This window comes from Gobius niger (assembly GCF_951799975.1).
Source record: "Gobius niger genome assembly, chromosome: 14".
NCBI lineage: Eukaryota > Metazoa > Chordata > Actinopteri > Gobiiformes > Gobiidae > Gobius > Gobius niger.
In genome coordinates this window covers 19,919,132-19,930,188 of record NC_136865.1, presented here as the reverse complement: position 1 = coordinate 19,930,188, position 11,057 = coordinate 19,919,132, and the positions used below count along the sequence as shown (strand labels likewise).

Below are 11,057 nucleotides of genomic sequence, written 5' to 3'. Positions count from 1 at the left end.
CAAATTATGAGCTATAATATTGCCGTACATAAACATAGCTGACTTTTTTTTAACTTGCTACTAGTGATGGTACAAATATGGTGCCGAAGCATGGTTTACTGAAGTGTCGTGTGGCGTTGAACCAAGACCAGATTTTAAACTACTGAGACCAAAAAATGCAGCTTTCTTTGGTCTTTGTGCTGCTTTGAAACGTTCGTCGGCAATATCTGTGTGTGCGCATGGGCTTTTATCTGCCAGTGTTGTTTGCAGCTTTAAGTGTTGTGTTTTATTGTGTTCAAAGTGAAGTTTTTACCGTTGAATGTGACTTTTTTGCCGTCGAATGAGCCCGAGCCTGTGTTTTACACTGTATTAGCTACTGTTGAAGACAATCAAATCCAAATAATCGCTGTACATTTGAAATAATTATTCGTTATATAGAGATTTTCTACTTTTATAAATACATATACAGTATATACCTGAATGGGCATTGTCTCAATATTTAGCCCCATGGTTCTTAACTGGGAGGGTCTATATTGTAATTCTTAAAAATGTTATGTCATACGCTATGTACAAAGCTAAAGTTATATTTCTATATTTCTCTAATACCCAGGTTGTTCTCCACCCATAGTTTTTACTTCACCCATCCCCAAAAATGAGTTGGAATATCGCTACAGTGGACATTGAAGCTGAATTTGATCTTCCTGTTTTCCACTCTCAGGCCCCAACCCACCAGTTGAGAACCATTGGGTCGATCCATGCATGTGATCACTGAAAATGCCTTACACTTACCTGTTAAAGTATCTTCCTTTAGTGTAAACATTTTGCGTCATGTTTTGTTCGTGCTGCTGTGGTATTTGCAGATTAGTGTTTTGATCATGCTTGCCTGTGATTGCATCCACTTTACATCGACACAATCAGTAGCACAATTGTTGGATTTATTTAGGAAACCCTTTCACGTTGCACTTGGCTAAAAAGATTGTTATTCTACTTCTATATTGACGTTTTAATAATGTCAGAACATTTTAAACTCGTCACTTTTGAACATTTGTTCTTAAATAACTGCTGGGGAAAGTGCAGTGCTTTGTATGCTCTTCCAGACATTTGAAAGATTTTATGTACATTTTGAGGTTTATGTACAAATAAAAATGTTTATGGAGTAATTCAAAGTTTTTATTATGAGTTAAATGTTTTGTTTTACTATTTTATTCTTTTGAAGTATTTTATTTATTGTCAATGGCAAAGATAAAATACAAGTGAAACTTGGAAAATAGAATATCGTTAAAAAATGCATTTACTTGTTGTTCAACTTAAGCTGTGAAACTATTATGACTCATTTCATGCAAAGTGACATATGTATTGTCTTTATTTGTTATAATTTTGAGTATTATGGCTCAGCTTGTACAGTAAAAATCTCATCAAATTACAATATATTGGAAATGGACAGTGAGCCAAAATCATCAAAATAAAAACAAAGGCTAGACATATGACACGTAATGAGTCTATATCATGAATTAGTTTCACATTTTAAGTTGAATTACAGAAATAAAGATACTTTTGAACGATATTATAAGTGTCCGAGTTTCCCCTGTAAATAATTAAAAGTGATGTAGCCTTAAAGGAGACGGATGAAGTAATCCCTTCATCCGTAAAACCAGTTAAAGCCTCCATTGTATTTGTATTCATGTTGTGGCTTACCTGGATCTACTGTGTCCTAAATAGAACTTACGACTCCCCCATGAATTATTTTTAGTCTTCATTAAGTCTAGGTGGTAAATAAAAGTCAGACAGTCAACACACAAAAGCCACGGTTCAGACAAATATGTCTGAGCGGTATTTGCTCCACCAGAAAGTGTAGACAAAACAATGGTTGCATCACATTCGTCTGGTGGGGGGGTCGGTCACATTCAGATCCAGGGCCAGTTCTTCCTAAACATACAAACAAAGACATGACTAATTTGAATTATTTGTTGTGAATTTGATGCAGTGCTAATGCAGAACTGAACCAGACAATTACTAAAGCAAACCATGCAGGAGTGCCACTTGGATTTAGAGTATGAGTTCTTCCAAAATGTGTCTCTTTGGTGTTCTTCAATGCTTAGAATACTTAATACTTAAAAAACAACAATGTAATAATTGATGGGTAAAAGGCCTTTGTGCACATGGACAGTATGTATTAAAACAGCGTTTCGGCTTTTCTAGCCCCTCTTCTAGAGCAAACTCTGAAGCATGTACAAAGCAGGACTAGTAACTAGATTTTACCGGGTCATCTTTTACAAGATACCACATGTGGCTCCCAAACCATGGGTTGCAGATCAGATGGTCTGGTGAGACTGAGGGGGGTCAGTTATGAAGGAAGGTGCAAGCTGAAAAATGAAATGTGCAATTTTTGTGGGCATGTTGCACTTAAGTTACCATTTGATGTTACCTGTATTAAGGCCCTAAATCTGATATGTAAATAAGACAATGCTGTGGGAGTAAACAACGCATAAACTTTTGTATGTGCACTTGGTAAATGACCATAGTAGAGTGCTTTGAATGGAAAGCCATCATCTTGAAAAATAGATCAATTTCTAGAATAGTTTTGTGGAAATCCATTTGAGGTTCATTTAAATATTATACACATGCACAATAATGTGAGTGTAAATCATGTATTTATTTTTCCAGTGATTTCAGTGATTGTGAATTACAATTTCATGGAAGTGACAGTATAAGTTGGGACAATACAAGAAATAATGACATTTTACGAATACATTATTGTTCGTCTCAGTCTACTTTTCATTTCACTGATCATGAGCTTTATTTCACAAAACAGTTCCATACTTTTCAAGCTTTTCAACACTTGTTCCTCCTGTTCTTTTGAATGTCAGTGTTTGTAACCGAGAAGCAGTGGGAGCCGCTGTTTTTGTGTGTGTAATCTCAGTTGACTGTAATCACTGCAGACACAGATCTAAACATGGCTCCTCTCTTTCCTCCTGGTTCACCTCAGCTCAACCAGGACTCTCATTCAGACGTATAATTAAACAGTTACATAAGCATCAATGTATCCAAAAATGGAACCACATCAGACTGGCTCCGATTTAGTGGCAATTGTAAGTTCATGATAAGCCTGAAGTCTTTTTCCACTTGGCTTTGTCTCTGGCACTGTTGGATGGGAACTGGGAAATGTGCATGTAATTGAACAAACATCATCTTTAATGAATGTTACTGTACATCAAATCTGCCGCCATCAGTCCTTAGTAGTTAAAGTGTTGTCTCTCATCCAAGAAGCTTTGTCAGTGACTAGTGAGGCTGGCTCAATACCAATCCAATAGAAGGAGGTGTTGCACTGGTTTTAGAACTTTGTTCTAAAAATTCAATGCATCCATCCATTTTCTTCCGCTTTTTCCGGGGCCACGTCACACAGGTAGCAATCTGAGCTGAGATGCTGAGGCTTCCCGATCCATGCACACCTCCTCCAGCTGTTCTGGGGAGATCCTGAGGCAACACCAGGCCAGCTCAGAGACATAGTCCCTCCAGGGTTTCTGGATAGTTCCCAGGGGCCTCCTCCCAATAGGACATGCCCGGCACTTCTCCCGAGGGAGGTGACCAGGAGATATCCAAAATAAATGCCCGAGCCACCTCAATAGGCTCCTCTCGACATGAAGGAGCAGCAGCCCTACTCCGAGCTCCTCACTGTACCTCTAAGGGTGCGCTCAGCCACCTTGCGAAGGAAACTCATTTGTACATTACTGTATCTGCGATCATTACCCAGATCTCATGACCAGAGGACCAGGAGAAGCAAAGACACCTTTTTCCAGTGAATTAATCTTGTTCAAAAAACAGATTTGTTTGGTGAGAATCAGTATCAAGGACTTTGCTTATACCCTATTTAGGAACAGCAGCTAGTAATACAAAGGGCAAAACCACTGATGTAAAATATGGTTCTGGAGGTAGTTTCCAGTTTGTAATTGAAGCATCATTCTTCAGCTGTTTCCTCCTTGGACCACAATAAAAAAGTAATAAAGCTAACTTAGGTGAGCACTGGGCTCCTGTGAAACACTTGCCCAAATCCTTATTTTACACATCCTCCCATTTTTTTCACATACAGTTTAAAGAAGCAAATACATTTCCAAAGTCCTGCAGCGTGGCCATTTATCCATTGACCCATAGATGCCTATATACTCCTCTGCAATAAGAATTAGCTCTATTCAATATGATATAATCTTAACATGCCTATTTGTTTGCACTGAGAGATTGAGAGTAATATTTGGTAGAATTCAAATTATTTGATTGATTGATATCTGAGGCCTCCCCAGTCAAAAAACGCAGCTCCCTATACAATGTTAAACTGATGTTATGAATACAATGTTTAGTACTTTCTTTCTAGTACTTTTTAGGTCTTTCTCAGTCAGATGTAATGATTTTTTTAATATCAATTTGCACAAATCATAACTCTTATGACCTGACCCTCTGACCAGACAAACCTCGAAATCCCGCCCTCGGTTGGAAACTCTCTTCACCTGTCAGTGCCAAGTCATTGTTTCATAACATCATTTCCAAACTGTATGTAAATATCCTCCTTTGTGCGCTTTCTGCAGAGGATTACAACATTCAAATCTATTCAAAGCACTCTTCAGTTGAACCTCAGGGCTCTCTCCTGACACGCAAGAGTGGGTTGTCACAAAAGCTGACAATATTTATGTGTCTGGGGTCAAAAGGTCACACAATAAAAGATGAATTCACGTTTGAAAGAAGTAAATGTCAGATGGTCTATAAGAGCGGAAAACCATTGTGAAGACGTAATACCTGGGTCTTATGGTTAAACTAACAAAGGATTAGAGCTGATTTGAGTTCAGTCGCCGCACCTTTGTCCGCAGCAAGTAACGACAAGCAGCCCAACAGGACTTTACAAAAGACAGGGGAAATGCTCAACTATTTATAAAGTGTAGATAAATTGCATCAGGAGGTGACGTGATCATGGCCTCAAAACATATTGTATTTGCAGTGGAAATATTTTCAGTTCATAGATCATTTTGACTGTTCAACCTGTTCATCTTCTTCGTGAAGTCATTATTAATCAGATTTATTGTTTTGAAGATGATGTAATGCTTTCCACATTCAACTTCTCACAACATCATTTTGATCATTGCTGTTGCCTGAGCTGCACCACTGATCATATCATCTTTGTCTCGGTTTAAAAAAACCGTAGATGGAAAAGTCATTGTTCCTGTTTTTTGGTCTATAATTTATAGTTTGAGTTTTTCATATTTGCCATTTGAAATATCGTCAGCCACTCATGTTCTGTTCCAAACTTAAAAAGATTTTACTCTACCTGTTCATTATCATTCATATCATTCATTGTAATCATTTCTATAGGCTACCTTTTGCTGCATGATACAATAGTAGTAGTAGTAAATGAGGTCTGAGCTGTATTTCGTGTGTGGGACTTCTACAAGGCCGCCTCTCCCGTCATGACGTGTCCAAGTGGCTTAAAACACAGAAGGTGTCCAGGTTAAAGGGTTCAGGCTGATCAGGGACAGGCTCCTCAGTCACATGTGAGTGACACTTATCAAAGACGACTACATCCTATTTACAGGTCCCGTCCCACGCAGCTTTAGCCTTGGAGCGCACAGAAAGTGCTTTGAGGAACTGCAGGCACAGTAGTAGTACTAGTAGTATCAGTTCTGAGCTGAAACATGGGACAGAAAATCACAGAAACCGTGGGGTTTCACGATAAACACCACAAAGGTTCAATGTGGAAGAAGATCAAGCAGGTGACTGAGAGCAAAGTGCAGTGGTTCAACGGCAACAAGAGTTACTGGCCAACAGGGGGCGCTGTTCTGATCTCTCAGGTGAGTCACAATTAGCCTAATTATTTAATATGCATAATGCTGCAATGTAATAATATTCTTTATTGTACATTTCTATATTATGTCCTATTTTTTTACTGCACACTTTGTTATTTGACACAATTCAAACCTCAATAACTAACATTTTATTCTGAGACAGAGCTATCTTCAAGGTTTTAAGCCTAAAATAAGGGAGTGGGGAAAGGTTCAAACCTCTCATAAATGCACCCAGTTGAATGTTGGACTGCAGTCACCATCAGTCTGTGGCCCTCCAGGCTGTATAGATAGATATAGATAAACTTGTTATCAGTAAAAATCCATTATTTATTTATATATCTGTTTGTTTTAAATTGAGCGTGTTTACGTCAGGTCTGGGAGCAGTTCATGATTAAGAAATAGTAAACAAAAGTCTATAGCCTACTTATAATCTTACAATGTCCACACCTTTCTAAAACTAGCCGGTCTGGTTCCCCTATACGGTAACACTATATTTTACACTACCTTGATACATTGTACCTAACAAAATTTAGTGCAATGTAATCTACTTTGCAACAATCGGTAATAATTTGTATCTGTGTATTACATACATAATGGAATAACTTGTATTAGTACTTTGCAGGTACATAAGTGCTCAGTGCCACGCGCTACCAGTCTGAACTGTGGCGACACTGGTACAGTTGTCTGCTCTAAATGTTGTTGTGTGTTTGTTTTTATTTTGTTTTTGTTTTTAGCTGGACCTTGAGTCTGCAATAAAGGTTGCTGATGATGATGATAATGTAGTAAGACATATGATCTTTAAGGTTATAGGGTTAGGGTCTTATGTCTTATTACATTAACCTGCAAAGTACTAATACACATTATTCCATTGTGTATCAAATCCTTAGCTACAAGTTATTACACGTTGTTACAGAGCACATTGCATTGTACTAAATTTGGCAGGTATCAAGGCAAGGGTAGTGTCAAATAAAGTGTTACCAATTAGACAAGTGACTTACAATGTCCAGCTTTATACACTTTTTAAAGTTGTCAGTATAGGCCTATTGTTTTAACCCATTACCCCCCACCTTAAGCGACCACATTTTCTTCTGTTTGTCTTCACCCAAATCCAAAAGGAAAAAGAAAAACAGCAATAAAAACGAGACAAAAAGTGATGAAAACGCAGCAAAAAACGTGACCAAAATGTGACCCAAAAAGTGACAAAAACAGCAACACGGCAACAACACAAGGAAAAAGATCCACTTTCAAATGAGGAGTTACACTGGTCGAGAAGCTTTTAGCTTTGGGTAAAGCCTAACTGGAGAAAATGTGCTCGGTTAAGGCGGGGGGTAAGAGGTTAACAGACTGTGGCACACACTCCATTATTAAAGTGTGTTTAACAGCTATGAAAAACAAAAGCAACCGGAGAAAGGGAAACTATCTGAACTATAGGATTAAAATATGGGCACGGTTTGTTTCTCTTCACATTTGTTTTGCACTGTAGTAAAAGTGTATTGCGCATCCTTCCTTATGTTTTACGCCTGAACGCATTCCTTTGACCTGAGCCTCGCGCGTAAAACCTCACGCTTCATCTTTCCACCTGTGTGCGCACGCTCACTCACGGACGGCTCGCACGCGGAGGCAGACCCAGGTGTCTCCAGTGTGTTTGTGGATCAGCATTAGCTCGACGCCAGACTGACTACAGGTGTTGTAGGAGATATAGACCAGCAGCGTTTAACGTCGAGTTTTTGTGTGTTTTTTTTTCTTTTCTGCTCGAACATTGTGCGCAACGAAGATGGACAGCGGCGCGACGTTGACCAGAGCTGAGCGAGAAGACAGCGCAACAGCAACAGTGAGTGTCCTTTAAACTTTGGTATAAACAAAGGAAAAGTTTTTATCACGATAGAATAAGCTCGCAAGATTAAACAAAGCGTCACTGTGTGTAACATGTGTCTTCAGCGAGATGAATTTCGTGGTTTTGCCAGGTGATCCGTTGCATCAATGTTTTAACACAGGCCAATTGTAATGGGCAGTAATTGAGCAGTAAGTTTCACATGAGGAGTTCAAGGACCTAAAATACATGGGAATAGTGACACAGGATACACTACAGTAGGCTATTGTTATTATGGTCCATTGCCTACCGGTGCATCTATAGAGTTTCAGCGGCTGAAAGGGTTATTTAACCATGATCCTGCTGAGACAAAAGCAGACTTGTCTTTTATACACTTCACATTTATTTCCCTGGATATTTAGGAGAGTCCAAAACTTTTTAAATAAGTATAAAATGACCACGCTTTCAGGCACTAACATAGAGATACTGGACTGGAGTATCAAAATGTTAGTTTTTTGGTTTCTATTTTGATACTCCAGTAAAAGAATAAAAGAATGGACTGGAGTATGTTGTCTCATACTATGATCTGTTATTTTGGTCAACAATTTATCACTGTAAAGATTGTAGCGAAACAAACAAAAATAGTGTATGTAAAGCCAATGTATAGTCATCAGCAATATAGTTTCCCCTATAGGCTACATTCTTCAAACCAGGTTATTGACATTGTGCATACATTTACGAAGTTAACTATTTACTTTTCAGTGATTCTCCTTATGTAAAACAAATAAGCGCTTTCTTATCTCAGTTTTCCGTCAAGAGTCGCTCAAATTGAGATGCCCTTTTCTCCGTGAGATAACCCTGACACTTTTAACCAGCCTCTGTGGACACATGACATGATTTAAGTGCAATGGGTCGGTCACTGTTCAGTCAATCACCTGAGTTTGTTACATAAGCTCAGGCCTGGGTCATTGTGCTGTGGGATCTTTTGTCAGTCTTTTTTTTAAATATAATTTAACAAAAAAACAAACAAGATTTAGACGAGTTTCCTAATGCATCCCTTTCTTCACTGAAATTAGTCTATGAACAAGTTTGTCAAGGTAATGTAAACACCAACTCGCTGCTGGTTCATGAGCATTGAAAAGGTTTTATAATTGGATGTCAAACATTTTTTCATAATTGTCAGCTTGTATAATGTACTGAAGGACACAACAGTAAAGGTAAAAGGATTGGAGCGCACCTGGTAGTCCATGATATATCAGTTCTAAAGAAAACCTTTATTTAGTTTCCTCTTAATGCTTTGCATAAACGGATCAAGATTGCGGTTAACGTGCTTATAAGTGATTGGCTCACAAAGAAAATATGCATCCTGAAATGTTGCTATGCCAAGACAGTTATCAAACTGACTCATCAAGATGCCGAAATGTAAGTCTTTAGGAGTTACTTGGAAAGGAGTGGACAGTTTCTAACTAACTAAACACACATCAGTGAAACCGGAACCAAATACTAAGCTAAAGAAGTTTATTCCTACTGTATTTTGATATTATATTGGTGGGGGTAGGCTCGTGTCTGACAGTACCAGGGCTTTGGGAGGTTTGGTGAACTTGGAAAGCACAATACCATTATACTGTAAGTCAGATAAGTTATTTTCCAGTTATTGTATACAAAATAAGCTGCGTAGCATCATATTTGGATTTGAGGCTCGCATGATCAACTTCAGGAAGACCATAAATTAAGCTGCAACAGATTTATTGTCCCTTCTGGCACAAAATGATTCCAAAATATATAAATCTTTGGTCTAAAATCATTGAGTTGTCTGAAATGGCATCAGGCTCAGCACATGATACAACAGGTTATCTGAGAGTTGGCAGGAAGTGAACTATAGCTTTCAAGTTCAATGTGTTTACAGGTCGTGTGCCAAACATGACAGTTATTGATTCATATGAGGCTGAAATGACACAGCTGTTTTTGTTGTGATGCAGTGATAAAGTTTAGTGGGTTTTAGTGGCTAAGTCTAGAAATGAGAATATAATAAGGACAAATATGTGCATAGATAAGAAGATAATCTTTTCACTCCAAGTAAAAATGACTCTTAACTAAACTATAGGAGAGGAGCCTGATACTCTGCAGTGGTGCCACAGTTTGAGAATCACTGAACTCAGTGGTAATTAGATGTGATAACTAAAAGTAAAACTGTCCTAAACTAGGACTGTGTCTAACAACACGGATACTACAGATTAAAAAAAAAAGATCTTGGCCAATGCTACTGGACCAAACAGGCAGACCAAGTCCATTTTCAGTCTCTTCACGTTGATAAATAACCAACTATTCATATACTTAAACATTTATGTGTTTAATTACTTTGTGTCTGTTCAGGCTGATAAATGACACTTGGCTCGATGTGCGTGCAGTGATTGCATGAGAAAAGACTGAGAAAAGCAAAAGTCTCATGAAAGGTTATGATTAAAATAGCTTACCTGTTTTGTTATGGGTTTTGTGCGTGTTGTAGTCAGTACTTACACTAGAGCAAGATACTTAGTCTTTTCGTGGGAAAGAAACAATGTCGAGCGGTGCGCTGTGCTTTGTCAACAGAAATTAGGCTGATACTATGTGTACAGGAAAACAACCATGAAATACAACAAATAGACTTTTGTGTTAAATGCAAGCAAGAAATTAAAACATTATTCAGGGCACACAAAAGAAGGTGGAAAGTCTTACAGGTTATTACTTTTGAGGATATGTTGTAGTTTTAGAAGTCTGTGTTTTGGAAAATTAACATTTAACGTTTAATACACTGGCAGCATGGACATTTATAATGTTATTTTTGTTCATTTGGTCGAAAAATGTGCATCTGGTGCCAGGCATTTGCCTCCATAAACTCACTTTAAATCATACACTTGGGTATGACAAGCAGCTGAGGTATTTTGCCCAAAGACACAACGGCAATATGTTCTTGCTGGCAGGAGCAGAGACTGAGCCCCCATGTTTGGATTAGTGGGGGGACACTATGCCACAGCTAGATAGTGGTAGAAACTGTCAAAATATATAGGATTGGTCTGATTTAGTCCCACTCTGAAAGCATTTTATTGGAAAGACAGCCTTAGTTTAGCCCACGAGCCAATGATTTAATCCGGCCCCTTGTAGAGCATAAATTCCAGAGTATGTAAAAAAAAAAAAGCAAGTCTCTAGCCGATTCCTGTGCAGAGTTATGAATTTTTAAAGAATAATGAGAATGCTCATTCCAGCCACAAGGGGGCAACTTAAATTATAAAAAAGGAAAGTTTTTCACACGTGTCCAGCAGAGGGCACTGATATAATAAGGGCTCAGGATATGAACAACACATTATAGCCTCGTGGTAAATGGACAGTCTGCCCCAGGGCGGCTGTGGCTTCAATAACAGCTTACCACCACCACCGAGTGTGGAGTCAATGAATAATGACTACTA

The 11,057-nt window shown here is 38.4% G+C and overlaps 1 protein-coding gene across 3 annotated transcripts in view; it reads left to right on the top strand.

Moving 5' to 3' along the window:
* Positions 1 to 11,057, top strand: part of tuft1b (tuftelin 1b) — a 35,153-nt gene that overhangs the window by 311 nt on the left and 23,785 nt on the right. The window contains exon 2 of one of the 3 annotated variants that reach the window (XM_079571008.1): positions 7,579 to 7,635. In XM_079571008.1, the coding sequence (XP_079427134.1) occupies positions 7,579 to 7,635 (57 nt within the window). Of the gene's footprint in view, positions 1 to 7,398; positions 7,636 to 11,057 lie in introns of those variants that run through there. The other 2 variants (XM_079571009.1, XM_079571007.1) reach the window with 2 other exon arrangements.